The 23,529-nt window shown below is 37.3% G+C and overlaps 1 protein-coding gene across 1 annotated transcript in view; it reads left to right on the forward strand.

Annotated features, from left to right (window-relative positions):
* Positions 1 to 4,419: 4,419 nt before the first annotated feature.
* LOC110115967 (zinc finger protein VAR3, chloroplastic) overlaps positions 4,420 to 23,529 on the forward strand; it is a 31,769-nt gene continuing 12,659 nt past the window's right edge. Inside the window, exons 1-3 of the mRNA XM_028694906.1 lie at positions 4,420 to 5,034; positions 7,399 to 7,516; positions 17,882 to 18,165. Of these exons, the coding sequence (XP_028550739.1) occupies positions 4,574 to 5,034; positions 7,399 to 7,516; positions 17,882 to 18,165 (863 nt within the window). The 5' untranslated portion in view covers positions 4,420 to 4,573. The remainder of the gene's footprint in view (positions 5,035 to 7,398; positions 7,517 to 17,881; positions 18,166 to 23,529) is intronic.

Below are 23,529 nucleotides of genomic sequence, written 5' to 3' on the forward strand. Positions count from 1 at the left end.
TGTCCACACACATTTGTATCCACATTCATAGCACTATTCTGAAGCTGAACAGAATCACCCACAACACCTAAAACAGGCGAATCACCATCAACCAACCCACCAGGCCCCCTACCACACGCAGCAGAGACAGGCGCAACAATAGCAGGAGTAGAAACCAAAATCTCAGAACCAATCGGCACCAGATCAACAGCCGGCAAAGCCTCAATCACAACCGTATGACCAAAATCGTCCACCACACACGAGGGAATAAAAGGAGTAGCATTAGGTGACAAAACAGTATCAGCAACATCTGAACACACACCAGCATCTAGCACAACATTATCCTCCCTAGATAGAACAGGGGCATTCAAATCTGGCTTCCCGCCAGGGGATAAAACAGTAGCAGCACCCATAAGATTACCAACTTGAACACCGGACATAGCATTCACCACACAAGCCTCAACAACGTTCTCATTAAAACCATCCTTAAGAGCTTCACAAGCCGCAACTTTATCCACATTATTGTCACAGTAATGAGCTAACGACAAGGCAACAGTCAAAGACCCATCAATCCCATTAGTAACTTGCTCAGCAGGATCACACAATTCATCAGTTGAAGGCACAACCGAAAGGCCCTCCCCACCAGTAAGCAAAGGTTCACTAGAAACGGTCTGAACATGCTTACTACTTAAGGGTAAATTGTTACCATTAATGACAGGCTCAACACCCACATTAGGACGAGCAACCAAATGTGGGTGCAAGAAATGACATTCCAAATTTGAATGTCCCAAAGATTTACAGTGAGAGCAATACGGCGGTAAATCCTCCATAACCACAGCCTGGATAAAACCCAAGTTATCTGGACCAACCCACACTTTATCGGGAAAATGTTTGGAAACATCTAATTCCACCAGCACACGAGCAACCGAAGGTCTAGAACCAGAGGAGGTGGCATGATCAATTTTAAGGGGGCGGCCAAAAATAGACCCAAGGCCATGAAGAATCCTAGGCGAAAAAAGATGAGGTCTCAGATTTGGAAAAGACACCCAAATCGGAATAATAGGCGACTCAACATTAACATCAAACGAAGGCGACCACTTAATCAACCTCATGTAACAATTATTGATAAAATAGGAGCGGTGAGCAAAGACACGACAATAATCCAAATCGTTCACAAGCTTGATTAAAACATTCTTTGGATTAAGAACAGTTACAGAAAAATCACCGATGAGCTTAAGGTTGAAAAAAAATTTGCGAATAGCTTCGAGGGATGGACGATGGTTAGGAAATTTCCCAACCAAAGCGAAATCAAAAGGCTTAGCAAGTGCAAAAATTTCGGCCTCTGAAATCCACAAAGAGGGCAAACCACGAAAAGTACAGATTTTCAGGTCAGGAAAAGAGGAAGAAATGCCAGATAAAGCCTTACGGAAAGATCTAGAAGAGGTGTTACCATCCAAAAAACCCGGATCAACTAATCTTTTACCGGCCATGAGCACAAATAACTCAAGAAACCAAAGAGAAGGGTGAGAAAATACCCAAAAATGAGTCAAATAGGCGGAGAGACGGCGGGCGGCCGGAATCCACGAACCGAAAAGGCGCTAGGGCGGAGCCGCACCGGCGACAGCAAAGCGCCAAACGGAGAGGCGAAGAGAGGATCTCGTCCGAGCCAAGGGAGAAGGGCCGTCGTCTGGTTAATAAATTTGATTTGATCTTTGATATGTCATAAAAAATTATCTCCATCAAACACTAATCTTTGAGGCATATTTGAATAGAAAATTTTCAAAATTAAATTTCAGACCATCCAAATTCTGATTTCAGAAAACTTATAGTCAAATTGAACGTCTTAGCAAGAAAAACTCAATGACACCAAAATTTGTCCAATCCGAGTCCAATTGAGATCAAATCAAATGATTGAAGCATATTTGGAAGCTTCAAAACATTAATTAAGTAATCAAATAATCTTCAAATATGATATGCTTATAGTCGAATCGAGTGGCTCAACAAAACAAATCCAATGTAGATACTAGGGGATGTACACTGGGGGCTTTTCGGGCTTTTCACGTTAAAAACTCTTTTGTCTTGTTATTTTCATTTGTACGTGTTGAATCTTTATACAACGCAGAGGCGTAAAATATACACTCTATCAACTCAAATTTTCTAACACGTAATAATCTTATTGAAACATGAAGTTTATTTATATTTAATATATTAATAAATAATAAATTGGCCATCATAATATGAATTTATTAACTTGTACTGAAGATTGCAATAGTCTCAGCAACACATGTGGCTCCAATTTATTTGTCACATTCATAAACTTCATATGAAAATTATTTTGATATTTCAAAAATAATGTAAACTTAATCATAAAAGAGGGGAGTGAGACATGGAAAGATAAAAGAGACAGATGGGACGAGAGAGAAAGGGAGATAGAAAGAGGGGGAGAGAGAGGAGAGAAGTAGCTGAAATCGATGGTCAGTTGGAGGGCAAATTATTGCATCCAGTTATCGGACGCAGGGATAGGTCCGGATATTAATAAAATATTATTTTGAATTAAGCGCAGGTAAAGCGCAGATAAAGCGCAAGTAAAGCGCAATTAAAGCACAAGTAAAACGCATGTAAAGCGCGGGTAAAGCGCAACAAAAGCGAAAGTCAAAAGCACAGTCAAAAGCGCAGGTGACGCGGCAAATTTTTATTGAATGTCCGAACTTATTTTCCGCCTCCGATCACCTGATCCAATAATTTGCCCGATGAGAGAGAGAGACTATACCTAAAGTTACGAACAATGCTAAGTAATTACCAAGGCGTCGGCATAATAAGCATAAATAATTTAAGCATGGAGGGGAAGCAAAATAGATTAGGTTTAGATTTAATGCATAATTAAATATATATTTAAATGTTAGGCTAGTGGGGTGGGGACCCATGCCGCGCAAGCTCCTAGTGTACATCCCATAGTATCTACATTGCCTATATTATTTTTTTTTTTTTTTTCATTCCCTATATTAAATTATTAATATCATTATGTTAGGGCATGAGAATTTTTATGCTGTTGTTGTTTAAATAATTAGAGACCTAATAGTTTATTTTTAATCACTTTTAGAGAATAGAAATGTTAAAGAAATAGTGAACTACTAGATGAAATCGTTAAAATTCCAACTTAAATTTTAATTGATGTTTTAATTAATGTATTAAATGACTAGTTAGATGAATAAAATAAATTTTTAATTTTATTATTCATAAAAATATTAACTAATTATACATCATTAAAAATCATCTTGATGGGGCACGAATATTGAGACATGTTTGAATTAGAAACCTTCAAAATTCAATTTACAACCATCCAAGCACTAATCTTAGCAAGTTTATAGTCAAATAGAATATTTCGACAAGACAAACCCGATGACACCAAAATCGATCAAATCCAAGTCCAAATGGGTTCAATTAAAGCAGCTGAAGCATATGTGGAAGTTTACAAGCATTAATTTAGTAACCAAATGGTTTCCATATATGATATATTTATAGTCGAAACGAGCGGATCGACGAGTCAAATCCAATGAGCCCAAGATCATCTCATTATAACATCATTAATGTACTTAAATGCGTGATGCATGAAAACTCTATGATCAAATGAATCAATACAGACAATCTGATAGAGCATTCCTAATTCGTCAAAGTTTTTTTTTTTCATATTTATGAAGCATGCCACTCTCGAAAACCTATAAATAAGCCATCATTCTTCACAACCCGCAGGGGGGGGGGGGGGGGGCTCTGGGGGGGGGGGGGGGAAGGTGCTCTTGTATTTTGCAGTCGTTGCCACCAATGAGCACCACTAACTATTGTCACCGACAACCATCGTCACCATCAACTACCAACTTCAAAAATTATCACTTTCACTGCCACCTTGGACCACCCACGACTGATCACCACCCACCAGAACCACTTTCCATCGCCAGTCGCCATGATACTAGTTGCCCTGACTGCCCACCACTGCTCGACACCGCCCACAACCGCCCAACCACCGCCCATCACTAGCTATTGCCGCCTGTCACCACCCTTCACCAGCTACCACTGCCATAACCGTTGCCCATCACTGCCACCGTTGGCCGCCCGTCGCTCACCAGTGGCTGTTCCACCACCGCCACAACCACTGGCCGCCGCCGCCACCACCTCCACCCTCCAACGCCAACCACAGTGCATGGGCCATTAACAGCTATTCGGGCACAATTTTTTTACACTTGATATTACTTTTACACACATTCGAATAATTTCAAAATATTTATTTTACATTGTTTTTCTTTTTCAGGCAATCAAACAGCCCATAAGGGTGGAGTCTCACTTGATTCATTTGCAGCTCGATTGAAGCCAGCTAATGGGTGATATTCGTGTCAGGTCTGAACCAATCAACATGTGACTTGCTAGGTAAACCAATAGTTCTACCATTCTTTCTCAAAACTCGCAAGGTAACCTTCGTTCTATCCTTCTCAAATCTCGTTTACAATTTCTTTCTGATAAACCCTTCTTCTAAACCCTCGAACCTCCTAGGGTTTAGCCATCCTTCTCGGCAAAAAGCCGGCGTCCGCCTTTCTACCTTCCGATGCCCGTCGGATCTAAGCTTATTGCTCTACTCTCTACCTCCTTTCCCCTCCGCCCTTCCTTCGTCTTTCGCCTTGCTCGCTACTCTCGCCCTACTTTCGACAACCCTACTTTCGCCGCATTTTCTTACGCGTCAGTCTTTCATGGCCGCATTCATTCTGTCTTTAATCGCCCAAAGCTCGGATTTTGGAGCGGAGCAATAAATCAGTTCCACTCGGAAGCAGTTATCAACGAAGGATGCGGCGAGGCAGCGACCTTGTTCTCTGACTCGAAGAATTCGCATCCATGGCCGGAGTGGTCAAAGCTTGCGGATCTATTGGTAGAGAAAGGTTACTCAGATCGGTGCATGGCTTCTGGTGATGACGATGACTCGTTCTCTGTGGAGGAGAATTTACCGGAGAAGTTTTTGAAAGCTGCTGAGGCTTGTCTAGGGTTTGCAAGGGATCGGCCAGATATTTTAAGGTGATGTATATGCCTGATTTCAATGAGTAACCGACGGTTGACTGTTAGAAGCGGAAACTTTCCGTTTCATTTTTTTTATGTCTACTGCCTTTTATGTTCTCCAAGTTGAAGATAACACAGACACAGCACGAAAATATATGTCAATCAAATTTCATTCATCTTCACAATAAAAAAAAAAGATAATTATTATTTATCAATCATTTGAAAAAAAAAAAGATAATTGAAAACCATATAAAAGTTCACTCAAAAGTCTAATTTATATATGCATTTTACTAGTTAAAAAACATCATGTGCGCACTTATTCATATCAACAACCCATGTGCTTAATCATGCGCCATTTTAAAGTTTCTATACTTAAAATGTTGTGATTATCTTCTCATACAATGAAAGCCATGCATTGGGAAAATGTTTTTGCTTCTGATTGATGATAAAATGCTCATGAAGGGAAGAGGGCAAAGTGATTTATTTGAAATTGAAGGGAGGAGAATATACCATATTATATATAGCTATTACTTGTTTTATTAACTAAGGTTTATAATGTATATATTTGCAAAAAACCTTAATCCATATTTAGGGAGGGCTAGAGCTACCCGATGTTAATGGTTTTGCCTAGGGGTGTCAATTAATGGCACGCCATGAAAAACCCGTCCCAAAAAATTCGGCCTCAACTTGACCAACTTGACCTGTTAAACAAACTAGTCGGGTTCAGGTCCTAATGCCTAACCCGTTTGAAAAATTGGGTCGTGTTTGAGTCAATCCACTAACCCGAAAGGCCGAAAATGACCCGAATTTGACCAGTGTCCCCGCACAGTGTCACGCTTGCCACTTGCCTACGTTGCCCTTTGTATCTTGCAATTGCATCATGCCCGCGTCCTACACCGCTTCACGCTTGCAATCCGCACCATAATCCATGCTCGTGCTTAAGCTTGCAGCCTCGCACCGATGCTTGCGTAGTCGGGCTGCTCGCCCCCTTGCCCACTCGGCTGCTTGCCCGGGCTCTCATCGCATGGTCCCGCCCAAGGTCAAAGTCGCATAGTCTCGCCCGCATTGCCCTTGACACTCGCCTATTGCTTGCACACGCGAGTTAGGGGGTCTGTTCAAGTCAACCCGATAACCCGACGGGTCGAGTCTGTGTCTGAATTTCTGACCTATTTGTTCAATCGGGTTGGGTTTAGGTTGGATCAATTAAATGTGGGTCAATTTCGGGTCGGGCTTCGGGTTGGACCCAAGCATTATATGAAAACCTATTTTGACACCTTTAGTTGTGCCTAATGTTAGGGGTGTCAATATTTGACCCGACTCAAAACCCAAACCGGATCCAACCCGAAAAATTCCTAGTTCGGGTCAAAATGTTTGAGAAGTGGGTTGGATTCGGGTTTAATATACTGACCCATTTTTTAAACCGGGTTCCGGTTGACTCGAAAATCCAAAATTGACCGGGATCGACTCGGATGCCTCCCCTTCTGACATTCCAGTTGGCCCCAGTCCCGCGCCCCGCACCCGCACATGCTGCTAGCCTTGTACCACACCCGCATGTGTTGCAGCATCCTTGTTTGACATTACGTGCCCGTGTGCTCTCGCCCGCAAGCCTCGCTGCTCGCCTGCAAGCTTTCCTTCTCTCCCGCACAGCTCGGGTCAACTAGATCTTGGTTGGCTGGTCGAGTCTGGGTCATAATTTCTGAACCATTTGCAAAACCGGGTCGGATTAGGGTCAACTCTTTTGGGCAAGTGTCAATTTCAGGTTGGACTTGAACTCGACCCAAAAGCCCATTTTGACATTCCTACCTAGTGTAAGTGAGCTGAGCTGGCTCATGGGCCGACTCAAGCTCTACTTGTTAACGAGTTCAGGAGTCGAACTTATCGAGCTGCGAATTCGAGCTCAAGCCTATAATCGAGTTCGTATATCAAACGAGCTCGAGCTTAGTTTGGCTCCGCTCAAAAATTCGTTGAGCCGCTCAATTAACTTAAAATATAATTCAAATTAATATTATATGATATATTTTAATATTTTCATATGAATTCTATATTAAAAATAAAAAGAAAATCAAAACAATGAAAATTTTAATTGAAAATTAAGAAATCGAGCTCAATAATCGAGTCAAGCTTGAGCTTTTCGAATGAGCTCGAGCCTATTGAATGAGCTCGAGCCTATAGTTTTTTTAACGAGTCGAGCTTGAGTTGGAGCTCAACAAGAACTAAACAAGCTTAGCTCGAGTTGGCAAATACTCGACTTGACTTGTTTGAACTCCCTAGTATTGCCATTGTGTGTGCAAAAACTAACTATTATTTTTTATTTATCAATTTAAAGTGGTGCACCATGTATTATTCTCTTTGTATAATTTGCTTGTTGCCTTCCTTTAGCAGGCTTCTTGCCAAGAAGAATATGGAAACTATCGTGTTGAATGGGTCACCGTTCTTATTCAAGAACGGTGAGAATTCAGCCAGAAGGATGAAATTTTTCTTAAGCGGCGAGGGAAGCAATGTAAGTATATACTTATGTAGGGATATTTAATGTTTTAATATGCATTTTCTCCATCAAACAAGGCATGTTGAATCCTTGATTAGAATAGTTAGTACATATGGATATCTAGGCTAGTTAACAAAAAACTCTTGCCATCTGACATTAGTGTTTTTAACATATTTAAATGCTTTCCTTTTCTTATAAAAATGAAAAAAGTGACTTTTGAGCTTGCTACTTTGTTTCACTCCTTATGGAAGGAGCAATCAGATTCCATCTATTTCTTGAAAAAAAACACTATGCTTTGAAAAGTCTTTACTGCAGTTGTTACTTCAAGCTAAACTGATGCTGTCGAGATTTTGCTCCATGTTCCTGTTCTTCAAACTGCATGATTGAACGGTTTTATCTATATTTCAATGAATGTTGACTGACGCTCTTCTTATTTATGAAGTATGCCAAGTTTTGACTTCCTTCATCTTTTAATCCATGGATGCAAAAGGCTAAATTAATAAATAGATGAATGAAAATTTTGATAAGAATTTAGTACATCAATAGTCAGTACTCAAACTCCTTTATTGTGATTGTTATTTCATAAATAATTTTTTATTTTTATTATGTGTTTGGTCTTTTTTTTTTCTTAATTTAATGGTGAGATTGGAGGAACATAAGCCTTAATTTTGTGAACTCTGGCATGGAACTTGGATTGGTAATTTCATCCCTCATTTGGGACTATTCCCTTGTATCTTCTTTTGTTTATAATGACTTCCCCTATTATTGCCTGAAACTTTTGGTACTTGCAAAAACCTATATTGAATACTAATGGTTATGGGTAGAGCGGAAAGATAATTGTTAAAAATTAAATTTGAATCATCTTCCAAGTACAAACATATATGTGCCTAGGTATAGAGGTAAGAGAATTAAAAAAAGGAGAATATCCTAAGTAATGAGTAAATATTATTATAAAAAATAGTGCATAATGCTACTATGAATAAGTATTTTGAAAATAGTAGTAATCATAGATGAAATTGTTAAGAGGAACACAAGTTATTTGTCAAAGAGTAAGTAATGTGATCAGATGAAAAAAGAAAAAAAATGAGATCTATGTAAGAGAAGGCATGAATAAGTAAGGTTCTAATTGAGCCAAGCCGAGATGAGTTCACCATGTATCTTACTTGGCTCTGTCATACTATATGTTGTTCAAGTTTGACTTGAGTTTGATCTATGGTTTCACATATATGTTTGCACTTTGGTTGTTTATAATTGTCTATGAGTGAGCTTAACTTGCCTAAATTAATCAAACAAATACTTAAGCTAGCTTATAAATGAATATTTATTAAATAAAGTCTCATGTGACTATCATATTAATAAAAAAATTCAAATTTCTAAATGAATAAACAATTCAGTAAATTTAAAATTAATATACAATTAATTGACACCAACCAAACAAGATAATAAATAATTCATGAATGATCTTTCTGAAATTCATGTTATGTAAACAAGTGCTGAAAAGCTTGTTTATTAAAAAAATTGAACAAGCATGCTTTAAATAAGTTTACATATTTCAAACAATCAAGTGACTAAAAAATAATAATAAGTTGTCTTAATTCATAACTTATACTTAAAAAAATAATAGCTATTTTGAAACAAAAAGCTAAAAAACAATCATAAATATTTATATGGATAAGAAGCATTCAAATTTATTAAGGGAGAATAATCATCTCACTTTGAAAATGTTATTTTAATATAGTATTTCTCAAATCATTACTTTTGAATTCAATTTTAAAAACATCCATTCAAAGTGAACTAAGTCACGAAGAAGGCCATTGTGCATACTATTTTCTAGGGTCAAAGCATGCATTCGAAGTGAACTAAATAACCAAACATGCCATTGTGGATACTATTTTTTTGGATAAAAAATCATTCTAGCATGTCATTTAATGGTATACATTAGTAGGGACAATTAACTCAATAATAAGTAGAGGTTTTGAATTACTGAAATCTCGAGGTGTGGCTTTTGCATACCTAAAATTTAAGACATTCAATCACAAAATTTTAGTTATGATGTTATTATGGCATGTAAACTATATACCAAATTCACAACAACATTAGCATTATGTACAATAAGAAACTAGTGATCTCAACACAACCCTAACCATGAGCTCATGTAGGTGCGAGTTTTGCGACCTCAAGTCTCTAGAGATTGGAGATTATAAGCGATTAAAGTGCAAATAATATGTGAGAAGTGAAAAATTAGAGACGAAAAATATTCTAGCCTAATAACTAAATGCATAATAGGTTGCTATTAAAATATAATTAAACAAGTTATGTTTAAAAAAATTAATTTAGTGTTATACAAGCTACCATCGAGCCTAATATCAAGCCTTTAACATTTTACTTGTTGAACAACAAACAAGTTGTTTGTTGGAGTAAATAAATGAGTTAGATTTTAGTTCATGCTTGGTTCATTTAAACTTGAGTTTTTTCGAAAGTGTTCAAATATGTTCATTCGCTAACTTGAATGAGTATTAATTTAGCTTAGTAAGAACTATTCATAAAGTGTTTTGGTTCAGTTATAGCCATATGGATACGATCCTTGAATGAAGGTATGACTATAGCCTTGACAAAGAGTATTATCAGAATGCATTATCATTTAAGAGTATTGATAGACAGTATCATTGTAGTGAGAAAATAATCTCCACTGCAATCATTGTTGGAGAATGAATATCATAGAAGTGTACATATTTGTGAAAAATAGGGAAGGAGCTCTTAGTGTTATAGTGGCTGATGACAAAGATTAGAAGCATTGATTGAGATTAGATTAAACTAAGGGTAGGAATACAAATGAATATATTTATGTTGCACTGTACATCATTATTTAGAGGTGGTTAGGCGATGTATTTAGGGTTGTGGCTCTGATACTTATGTTAATTGGAAGAGAGAACTGTGAAGTACCACATATTTATGTGCCTAAGGCTATATATATAGACAAGAAAAGATAGCAATATAAAGAAAAATATAATTGAGGACGATATTCTCAATAAGCAAAAAAGATTACAATAATAAACAATGCAGATTTTTCTTATAAATAAGTTAGCATATATGATAATTTAAATATAATAACAGACTATTTTACTTAAGTTACACTAATTGTTTTATTTTTGCAAGTGTTTCCTGAGACCATTTTGTAAGCAGCACTTTTATGATATACTTTGCTTGTTACGCATAGAGTTGATTATTTTTGTACTTAGACTCTTAGGTTGGGGCTTTTTGTAAGAGAAGAGAAGAGAAGTTGAACAGTAAGAAATATGTTTGTATCTTATAATACAATTTGGTAGCTCTACGTTGTGATTTCTCCGAATCATGAACGAGAGAATAATCTAAAAAAAAAATATTGTCGTATGAAATTGGCAAAGTGACCAATTGTAGTCATATATTTGTTTAATGAAGTGAACGTGTTCGGATAATTTAAGGAGAGGTGAGATAGAGGAGTTCCTGATAAAAGAATATGGATTCCTATTGAAGTTGGAGTCACACAATCTAGAAACTGCTACATACTTACCTAAAAAGTGGACTTTAATTATTTTAGGTCCAAACTTTTCCCTAAGGGCTGTATTTTTTATTTATATATTTTAAACATGGGGTAGCACACTTCACAAAGAAGGGCTCCCATTTATTTATATATATTGGAGTAGATTCTTGACTTATGCTTGCTTTTGACATGCGTGGTTTGTAGTCCCAAGATGATTTTCATTTTTTGATGTAGATAAGGAGTATAGATATGATCCTTTGTATTATATGCATCATGTTTCCCTTAATATCACATATGATGTGTGGTTCCATGTTGCTGATATCTCACATTGCATGCTGAATGTGTGCCCTTTAGCGAGTAGTGGAGACTGAGTTGTCTTTATATCAGTGCAATATTTTTCCTTTATCAATCTCCATTTCATCTAATTCTTTGTGTACTTTATTCATTCTCACCGGGTCAAGCATTTTGAGTTTTCACAGATTGATCAGTCAGGTCATGTTAATAGGAAGATGAAATTGGGGTTCAGCTTGCTTTACCCTGACTTTATTGGCCTTTTTGAGTCTTTTAAGAGTGGGCATGAAGGATTTTCTTAGGTAATAATATTTGATTTTTTTCTTTGTATTGTGATGGTGTCAACTAGTTTATACAGGATTATTATGTCATGCAGATCTTCCTGGATTCATTTTTTGAGTTGCTATTATTTGTACTCCTTTCGAATATCTCATACTTGGACAAACTTACCTTTCTGATCACATTAGCAATTTGGCTAGAGTATCATACTTGGTTCAATTGATTAATCTGGCAAGATGGGGTAAGTACTTGCGGGCGTCAACTTAGGTGGCCGAGGCGTTGGATAAGTAACTATCCGCCATAAGTTGGATGGTTCCATATTGATTTAACTTGGGCCACCTTGTCTTTGAATAGTTAGCCATTGTCGCTTTGTTAGTAGCACTCAACTATTGACTCTAGGTTGACTTGAAGCTATCTACCTTTGAATGCCTGACATTAATGTTTTTTTTTTGTTCTCTAAGAAATTCCTTTGAATTTCAGGTGCTTCCTACCACATGGTGGTTCAAATTTGCTCTTGATAAGGATTCTTTTTTACTCGTATTTGAAAGCATTTAATGTTTTCATTTGAGTTGTGATTCTAAACAAAAGAAATCCATTAAAAAAAAAAGAAGAAATCACCAATTATTGTTTCCAATTGCTTCCTGAACAAATGTTGGTCTTATTTTATTTATGTAGGCTTGAAGCAAATGCCATGAGCATGTCAGTGTCCATTTGGAAACTAAAATGCATAATTCCTCCGGCTATGATGCTAATGAAGATAAGGATATTGTTGGGCAATTTTATAAGTATTTTTACATAAAAAAATCCATTTGTTAAATATAAAATCATTTTACCTTCATTTTCCTCCTTGAAAAAAATCATCAAATATTAATTTGTTTATGAATTGCTTTTTAAACAAATCCCTATTTGATACATGTAAAACTTAAAATAATTTCACCAGCCTGTAGGTAATTATCCTTATGTTTATTTGTCCCCATCTCCAAAGAAATTTTTTTCCACATTGTAAGTTAGTTGTGAAGGAAAATATAACTTTATCAAGTGAAGGTTTGATTTATTTGTTTTTTTTGTCTTATTCTTTTTTCAATTAATTATTGCATTTGTTGTATCTCATATTTGTATTAAAACAATTAATAAAGGATGCAAACATCTTTTAGCATTTTTCTTCCAAGCATAGTTTTCATGCATTTTGTTATTTCTTCAAGTGTTTCGTAAAATTTATGAATAATATGCTTGTTAACTTGGTGTGGGCACTAAAAGGAAATCCTAGGCCATTGGATCATGGAAGGAATACTTTTAAGGTTAGATTAATTAGTAGATAAAATACTACCTAAATATTTCTCTTTCTTTTGAAGACTATGCATTTTTAGTTTGAGGTTTCTTATTGGCCACGAAAGTGCACTTTCAATTGAGACTAGTTTTCATTCTCTATAAATGTTGTCTACAATGACTTCCTTTATGGTCTTATTTGCTACGATGTTATGTGATAGGAAACACCTGTATTCACAAGTGTTGCTAGCCAAAATCAGTAAACTGCTGCAGTTTTATTGCTGTCCACAGCAGGAAATAACCCAAAAACAGAGGAAAACAGGAGATATTCGCGAGAAATCTGAGAGAAAGCGAAGAAAAACTCTTGTATTCCACTAGTAGATGAATGAAACAGCAAAGATACAATTGATCCTCAATTCGAGAGGAGGATCGATCTCTCCCAAATCTCTAGACGCCGCTAGAGCCCAAAGAATACCTAAATCTAAGAGATCTCAAATTTCAGCCAAATTCAAGATGCCCAAACCCTAGGAAAACAAACTATTTAATGCATACCAATCAAAAGGAAATCCCTAAACAGTCCCTACATTCAAATTCTCCTCTTAATCTCCCCAAAAAACCTTCCTAGTAGGCTCCCGCAACGCTAACGGCTCGCGCGGCCTCCGCCCAGGCGAAAGAAGTCGCCTGTTTCGCGACTCGGCCGGTCCCGTGCGGACCGGCTGGACCGGTCCACTAGACCGGTCTAACATTATGTAGAGAGCAATGTTCGTATACTCGTGTAAAATAGTAGGAGTATGATTACTAACTCCTATTAAGATGTTGTTGATGTGCTTTGAGGAGACGTGCAGTTTATATGCTGTGTGAAGTATCAACGATTGCGATGATCCCTCCTATTATCATATTTGTTGATCGCACCATTATTGAGAAGTTGAAAACCTTAGAGATTCTTCTTTTGGTTTGGAGTCCTTTGTATTTCAAGCATGGCATTGTTTTGCTTACAAGGATTATGGAGAGTACGGTAGTTTTTCATTTAGATGTGATTGATCTTTTGCCTTCACATCACTGGGAAATAGAGCCTTATAATATTCATTGTTTTATTTAGGAGTGTTAATTTTGCATTTGAAGGTTGGTCCATAATTGATTTGAGTGGTAGGCAAATGCTTATGTTATCGATTATTTAAATTTATTATCTTGAAGAATTTTACCCATCATTGAGGCCATGGAGTCTTTGAGAGTATTTATCATTTTGAAAGTGGATTTTATGCTTAATATGATCCTCTTGGTCTGTGGCTTTTTGAATTGTTAGGATTTCGTAGCGACAATACTCTTGGCTGTTATAGTGTAATTGTCTGTGTATAATCGCAATTATGGTGCTAGTAAACCCTATGGTTATGATCTTTTGATAATCGTGCACCTCATCAGGGTGAGGAGCCCTAGAGCTTTTTTCTTTTAGTTTGTTGGTAATTTTCTTATATATTTACTCTTTTAATTATGATATTTTGATAATCGTGCTCATCAATGGGGTGAGATAGTCTTCATGTGTCATTTGAGGTTCTCTTTTGCTACTGAATTTGTTGTTTGATTTGGTGCTATGGGGATTGACATCAAATTATTGTATAAATTTGAGCATGATTTGTACTCAGTTGATCCAGGTGCCTCATCTAGTTAGAGTTGGTTGTACTGATATTCTTCATATCTTGAACTTGTAGGGAATTGACATTTTGGCTTGTGAATTGAGGCAAAAACCACCTGCATTAGTTTAATTGCAATCATCATTATCATTTTCAGTTTCTCAATTATTTTTCTTCACCAATGCTAATGGTCTTTAGTACCCTCAAATGTCTAAAGTGACCTAAGAGCTTGACTTGCATTGCTTGATCAATTGTAACTTGCTAATGGGATCTGAGTCTTTGGCAGAATAGTCAGTTTGACCAATTCTGGGTTTGGGTCTATCTTGTTATCTTTAGTTGCTATTGGACCATGGACTGTTTGAACGTTTCCTTTGATATACAAAAGATCATTTCCAAGTGGATGCTATGTTTTCTTCAATTTACATACCCAAATCTTAATATTTTTAAAAATTTGGGCATCTGCATAATTTGTTGTGGGTGAAAAACGGAATATGTGCGTCTTAAAACAAACTTGGGAAGTTTGGGGCACTAAATGCAGCTCTCAAAATTTATTTTAATTATGTTGAAGTATCTTGATGTACTTATGCAGTTTTTCAAATTTTCTTAACTTTTTTCCTATTATTCATTTTTTTTAACTTTTATATCCTTTGAATTTTTTAGTTTTTTTTTTCATTTTAGTGTTGGATATTCTAATATATATTTTTATTTTTTTTCCTATTTTTATAAATTTATTTTTTTAGAAAAGACGTGGTAACCATGACTTATACATTGATCTGACACACATGATCTGACATATATATGGTTGCAGACAGTGGCACACTAATCATTAGTCATTAGTTAAGACATCACAGTCAAAAGTTAGCCTTCCACTACACCATTAAAGGCATTTATGGTTGGTACATAGAACACTAGCTAGAAGCATTACATCTACCCAGCTTGCCACTAAAGGTGTGTATGATTCTCGAGAGAGCATCATTATAAATAAAAATAATATGATAAATGTAAGGGGTCTCCCATTTTTTTTTTCTTTATTGGAAGTAAGGGGTCTCCCATCATGCCACTAAAGGTGTGTTTCAGTAGTTGCTCTTGCTCACAGCTTCTTGCAGGCGAGCAAAATGTGTGCTCCTATAAGTCAAGCGAAGATCCACCTTTTTTTTTAAGGGTGGGCAAAATTTTAATTAATTAGATAACGATAACGATAACGATAACAATAACAATAACAATAACAATAACAATAATAATAATAAAACATCAAATGCTAAAAATAATAAAATTAACAAAAAAAAATTTAATCAACATAATGCTATCAAATTTATAAGAAGAAATTTTTATCATTTATCTTTTAATTTGATATTGTTTTCAGTAATAATATAAGTTAGAGTATAATCATATATGTTATGCTGAAGCTAGACCCTAACTTAGAGAAAAAGAATAATAAATGAACTTAATCTTATCTAACTTAAGAAAAAAAGGATAATTAAATCATAAAGTATGCATAATATTTAATGGATTTAAGAATCACTCTTTCATAAATTGTAAATCAATAGAAAAAATAGCCATATAAATTCATTTAGATATAAATTATATACTTAAAACTTAAATGAATTTCAATGCAAATTTATCCTCCATATAATTTTTTTTTACCCGCCCATGGTATTTGGGTATAAGACATCATAAAGGTAGATGAAACTTCTCATAAGAAATTTGAAATTATTCTTGAAGTAGCTTATTCTTGAAGTTGTGGAGTTATCTCGATATTGTTTCTCCTTAAGGTGTAGAGTGGCATGAAATAACTTTTCCATAAAGATTTTTATTAAAGAGTTATCGCGATGTCTACCAGACCGAACGCATCATCGCCGAAGTACTTCTGGCCAAGCTCCATCTCGAGCGTCTTAAAGATCCATATCAACTCCTTATTCACCTCCTCCAACGCCTTGCCTTTTAACGTCAACAAATTAGATCCGCAGTCATAGACTTGCCCAACCATGGATTTAATTTGTATGAAAGAGTATAATCACAAGGAGTATTAGAAGAACCCGGCCAATGTGTGGATTTTTGCCTTCTTGTTGATGAAATCGGCCCATAATCGGGCTTAGGGATTTGAGGGGAGGATGTTGGTTTTGTCGAGAAAGACTTCTTCGATGTATTTGATGATGATGAGGGACTAATGGATTTCCCGTCGTGGATAAGGACGGGGATCTTCTTGTGCACCTGGTTTGATTTCAACAATAGAAGCCTGTGAAACTTGCTCCGGGAAGGGAATCACCAAAGGGTGCATGTGGCTCGGAGCTTCGGATGGATGGGCAGCCAGCCGCGAGATGGGTCATGTTTGAGCAAAAAATTATTTTTGAGGGGGAGGGGGGGGGGGGTTTTTTTTAAATTTTAATTTGTTGGCCCACAAGGCCACAACCACTTATAGTTTCATTGATGTGGATTCCCTTTCAGGGTTATAAATTTAATTGCCTCCCTGATCCATTAAAATTTTTTTTGTGGGTGGGTATTTGCCCACCCTGAAATGAATGGGGATCCGCCCTTGAAGTCAAGGATTGGTAGAATGATTTAACTCAATTTGTAGACAATCCTGATATGAATCTTACACAACAGTTTGTCTACCGTGCTTCTATCTCCCCGTGGAATTTTGTAAATCTGGAAAAGATACTCTTATTGTGTGCCCCTCATCCTTTTGCAAGCCATGGCTCTAGAGTTTTTTTTTTTGGATATTGATGATACGGGATTAATTGAAGGGATTATGGAATTCAGTTGACTGCATGTATTTTTTTTTAATTTTAATTTGTTGGCCCACAAGGCCACAACCACTTATAGTTTCATTGATGTGGATTCCCTTTCAGGGCTATAGATTTAGTTAGCTAGATCAAACCTACGCTTGCTTGGAATTTAGTTTAATTTTGACAGTGCGATTGGTGAGGATATACAAAATTTACAAATTCAAAAATCTCCTTCTTTGTTAATTCCCTTTACTATTTGAACAATATGCTTGGTAAAAGGATTTGGGAAACTAGGAAACTGTGATTTCAAAACTGACCTTTTTTAGAGGATGTGTGGCTCATCAATATTCTTTATTTTGTTATTGAGTCTTTTTGTTTGGCTCTTGGATCCACTGATAAGCTCCAAGCTTCCAATACATTTATTATTGCTATCAAAAGTCTGATTCGTTCTATGATGCCATGCTTTTTTATAGTTGCCATTTGGTTCAGAAAAACTAGTTATTCATAAGTAGTAAATTTGGTGAAATTCTCTTCGTGTAAACCTTATCAGTTTATATTTAGCAATGTTAAATATGAAGTGAATTTCATGGCAATTGTTTTCATATATTTTTCCTTTTTTGTAAGTTTTCCCGTAGTAATGCTGCTGCTTTTATTGTTGGGAGCCAATCAGGAATTGGAACTTGAGAGGGCTCAAACTATCGATATCATGAGATATCTCTTGAGCTATGTCTATGGCCCTTTGTCTTCATCACATGACAATAACTTGAAATCTGACGAGCATGTTCAACAATCTGTGCGGAAATTGTTGTGTGAGTTGTTTAATTTGAGCGGAACTGTCTGGAAACCAAAATCAGTAGATGCAACCTTGACAGAGCTTCCTTTAAGCAATGATAAGTTGTCCGGGCATCCTGGGCAATATATTGAAACGAAAACTGCTGACTTGATTAACCCAAAGTAAGTTGTTTCTGTCTTTCATTATGGCATAGTTCCTCCTACGTATTTTTTGCAAGTCAAATTTATTTAGATATGTTGTTTTGCTGTGCGTTGATCTCTTGTAACGAGAGACGTGAATAGACCATCTCGCATCTCTTTCAGAAGTCATATTATTAAGGCTAAAAGTTTAAAATGAAAGCCTTTGAAATCCAATTAAGGCTAACAATCAAAATGTACAGCTAATTGGTGAGCGAATGAGTGAATCAAATAAATATTCCTTTCATTTATTTGAAACTGATATTAGGATTTGTTGATCATCTTAATTGATGAATTGCTTCCGATATTATCTTTATGTAGGTGATTTTCGTGGGAAAAGTGTAGTAAAGGTAATGATTTTGGGACTATCAAATTCATATATAGCAAGTTAATTTCATCATCTTTTTCTCTTGTGGTTTCAAGTAGTTCGTACCCATTAGAGAAAGTGATCCATGCCTTTTTGTTTGAATGTTTAGTTTTGATTGTCAACTAATTAGCCAATATTCTCGTGTTAGATCATCTGAAAAATTTATTTCAATACCATGATAGTTTTATGCAACTGATTTATAGGTTTTAATATAAACATGTTTTTTGAATTCTTTGATATTCATAATTCACAAAAATTAGGCTAAATTTATGAGCTTATTAATCAGTATATCTATTAGGTCTTGTGCGTGTGTGTATAGGATTTTTCTGTATTTTAAAATGATGCAGTTAGGTTGCTTTAAGTCGACCGTAGACCTCCAACCACCCACTACCCACATTTGCACGTAATTCCCTCACCTGTTTGTTTTCTTAAAACTGAAGACAACACGAAAATGGTGATCATCCATTCTCTTGCTCCTGATCCCTCTGCTCGCACGACCCCGCAACCGAACCAACCCGACTCCCCCGGCTTGTCTCCTATTTTTGCACATTAGCGCCAACCTCGCCGTCCGACCCAATTTCCAACTCGATCTCGAGAGCCAATCTTGTCGCTAGTTCCTCACGCCTGATCGATCATTTCGTCTCATTCCGATTCTCGCTCGATCTCCCTCAGCCACTCATGAGTTTGGTCCCATCCTCAGCCAACACAGATCCCGTCCGATCCAGCCAACTCCAGTCTGATCTACGCTCCCGCAACTAAAACTCGCGACATGTCTCCATCTGTCGCACGTGATCTCCTCCCCGATTCTGCCTCCGATTCCGCACGCAGCATCCCCGGCTGAGCCCATCTCCCTTGCTTTCTCTCTGTTATGAATGCCAGCTGAATCCGCACGCTTTTGTGCGCCCGATCCCACCTCTCACTCCTCACAACCCCCAGTTGAGCCGATCTCCCTCTTCCGTTCTCTATTCTGTTTGCTCTCGCCTTGCTTTTGGTCGACATGAGTAGATGAGTATGCAAGAGTGTTTGTAATACACACACACACACTATATATATATATATATATATATATATAGGGATCACTGAAGACTTGTATCGGGACTAATCAGCGTCATGAAGCCCGACCGTCAAATCCTATATGGCCAGGAGGATTGAAGGGGCAAGTGTCCTTCCAACCTCCCTTCCTGGAGAGGGGGAGCTGAAAGGCTGTCGGATTTTCGAGGGAAATGAAAAAGGTGTTTTTAAATTAAATTAACAGGTACCTTAACTTGAAGACTTATACCGGGACTAATCAATATTTTGAAGCCCTCGGTAGTCTAATCCTATCCAGCCTGGTGTATTAAAAGGGCAAGTGCCCTCCCAACATCCCTTTGTGGGGAGGGGAAGTTAGGAGGTTGCCGAAATTTCGTTTGAATGATAATTGAACTTAGAAGTTTAGACTTGACCTGCTCAGTTAAAAATGTAACGAAAATAAAGACTGAAATGAATGAATTTACAAAGAACTGAACATTTGTTTATAGTTACAAACGAAAGATGTAATTTAAATGAAATTTGTGAATTTATAGGGGCAATAACAAGAAACCTATAACAAACATGATAGCTTGCTTGTGAATGACAATAGTGGACTTGCAAAGAACACATGTATTGCCTACGGGTATCAGTAAGAGATTCTTAATTCATAGGCAGTCAGTCTGCAAGTAAAGATAGGAAACCTATAAAATAATACAATTTATCTGTTAGCAGGAGCAGAGAATTCGTAGTGTACACAACTAGCTTATAGGTAAGAACAAGGGGTTTGTATTAAACAAATCAATTTGCCCACAGGCGAGACCATAGAAGATTTGTAATGAACAATGTATTTCTCTTATAAGCAAGAGCATGATCTTGATGCAGGACTATATGCAAAACAGGAAACTTGCACAAAATAATTAAAGAGCAATTTTGGATTTTCGTTATTCGCGATTAAAACAACAAAATAAAACTAATAAGTGGTCACTTTCGTTTAGGCTAAGCTACGCAAGAGACTAAGCGACATCAAAACATTTAAGAAAATCAAAGTGTTGCATGCGAAGTAATTTCTAACATATCCTTGGTCTAACAATGAGATCCAAATGCAAATAAGTAACAAACCTACGCTTACTAATGGATGGCGATAATTAAACACAATCTCTTGCTTGAACAATCTCTCTACGAAGTAAGTAGAATGTGAAAGTACACGAGTCAATGAAGAAGATCGCCTTCTCGGAGAAGCGTCTTGATTCACCACGTACCTTCCGATAGTTTCTCCTACAAAGCCTTGGTCAAAACAACTAGTATGTAGTTGGCGGACTTTTCTATGAACCCATCAATGCTTGGATTCAAGTCGAAGGACGGCAAGTTGAGAAGATCCACGAAAGTTTAATCATCTTATGCAAGGCCGAAATCAAGCTCCGGATTGGCTGTTCATCATAAGCAAAGAGAGAGAGAGCCCAATAGAGAAAGGAGGGAGAGAGATGGAGGAGGAGAGGGAAGGCCGGCGGCTTGTAGGGGGAAAAGGGTTAGGGTTTGGGATAGAATTGGGTTGAGAGAAAGGAGAAATATTCCAATCTCCAAATCTGAAATTATTTTCAGATTTTGAGTGGAATTGGAGGGAAAATAATTTGAATTTGGGTTTCAAATTATATGCAATTAAGAGCTTTAATGGAGCATTCATGGAGTGGGGCCCATGTAAGGGGCCGGCGGCATGGAGAGAGGGGGAGGGGTTTTGTGGAGAAATTTAAATCTCCTTCCTATTTGGTCTCTTTAATTTATGAGAAGAAAAATTTCACCAAAATTAAATTTGAATTATATCACGAAGGAGATTCAATACTTTTCTAAAATAGCTTTCTAATTTAGGAAACTATTTGAAATTCAAAATTTGAATTTCAAATGATGAAAATAATTTCCCAAATTATTTGAACTCTTTAGGTAAGCATTAAGGTGGCATTGACTCCTCATCCATGGAGACAAACAAGGTGGCCGGCGGTGGGCATGGCTTAGGTGAAGCGGGTGGAAGAGCTAATGGAGAAAAGGGATCGGGTTGGTGGTTAGGTTGAGGTGAGCTTTGGTAGGAGGGGTTATGGGGTGGTGGGGATGGCCAGCGGTGGAAGTGGAGGAGAAGGGAAGAAGAAAGGAGGAAAAAATCAAGAGCCACTGGTGGTGTCTGTTGGGTACGACGGGTGGCCTCTCCTAGGCTCCACCAAATTCTCAAATTCATTCTCAAGCTCTCACCTAAGCCTCAAGAATACAATTGCAGGAAATTTCTTTGATTATCATTCATTAATCTCAAAAGAACAAGATGAAGGCTTTAAATAGCCTCTTACAATTACATAAAATAAAAGGACCCAAATACCCTCAAGGGGCTACATGACTCAATCCCTCAAGCAAGGGTAAAAAGAGAAAATGCTGAAATAAAAATACATCACTAAGGAAACAATAATAAAATCAAAAGTACATAGGATAAATCGTGGCCGTTGATCTACGACCACGTCAACGGTAGACTTTCCAACTGATGTCCCCATCATTCTCACAGGGTGGGAGAAAACTCGACTCCGTCGAGTAAGAGTCTCTCTTGTAAAGCTCCAAAGCATCTGGGTCTATCCGCTGTAGCTCCTTGCGATCTATCCACGTGTCCTCCGATTCAGGTTTTCCTCTCCACCTGATCAAGTGCCTTCTTCTTCCACCTTCCTTTGTAGAGATAATGTCATCACTTAAAATTGTGTCCACTTTATCAGCCATAGGTAATTTGGGAATGGTAGGAAGGGGAGGCAAATTAGGGTTTTCCAATGGTGGGGTTATATCAGGATGTTGCAAGAGTGGTTGGGTGGATTGAAATCAGGGCCTTCGTAAGCAACTAGATCCTCAATGTTAAAAGTCGGGTTGATGTTGAAATCCTCTGGGAGGTCTACTGCATATGCATTGTTATTGATTTTCTTTAATATTTTGAATGGCCAAACACTCTTGGCATGTAGCTTCTTAACGGTTCCTTGTGGGAACCGTTCCGGATGGATCTGCACCATCACGGAGTCACCCACCTTAAAAGTTTTAAATCGTCGTTTTAAATCAGCATATAACTTAAATCTTTGTTGCTCTTTTCAATATTTTGTGCAATTTCCTTATGCAGTTCATGCAGATGAGATGCAAATGCAGACGCTGACTCGGAAATCCTATACCTAGAACTCGTAGGAATCAGATCTAAAGGCTGTCTAGGCTTAAACCCATATACATTCTCAGAAGGACTTAGACCCGTGGTTCGGTTGACAGAATTATTGTACGCAAACTCAGCAGTGGGTAGGATAGTGTCCCAATCTCTAATATTATCCCCAACTAAAGAACGCGACAAATTTCCCAAACTCCTGTTAACTACCTTTATCTGACCATCAGTCTGTGGGTGAAAGGCAATGGAAATTGCAGCTTGGTACCCATCTTCATCCACAAGGTCTTCCAGAAGTAGCTCGTGAACTTTACATCTCGATCTGATATAATGGTTTTGGGCAAACCATGCAAGCGGACGACCTCATTAAAATATAGCTTGGCGATGTGAGAGGCATCAGATGTTTTGGAACAGAGGACGAAATGAACCATTTTGGAAAATTGATCTATGACTACGCATATGGCATCATTCATGCGCAGTGTCTTTGGCAGGCTTAAAATAAAATCCATACTAACGTCCTGCCAAGGACAACTAGGCACAGGTAACGGAGTGTAAAGGCCAATGTTCTGTTTACGTTGCTTGGCTAACTGACATGTGTGACACCTAGCAACCATCCTACCAACATCTCTCTTAAGACTCGGCTAGTAGAAACGGTACTCGACAGCCTCAATTGTCTTCTCTCTCCCAAAATGTCCAGCGAGGCCTCCAGCGTGCAGTTCCCACACAAGGAATTCTTTAAGAGAGGTACTAGGGATACAAAGCTTTTGGGCTTTTAAAAGGTAACCATCCTCCAATAGGAAATCGTCCACAAGGC

This window comes from Dendrobium catenatum, unplaced genomic scaffold (genome assembly GCF_001605985.2).
Source record: "Dendrobium catenatum unplaced genomic scaffold, ASM160598v2 fragScaff_scaffold_594, whole genome shotgun sequence".
In the NCBI taxonomy this organism is placed as follows: Eukaryota; Viridiplantae; Streptophyta; class Magnoliopsida; order Asparagales; family Orchidaceae; genus Dendrobium; species Dendrobium catenatum.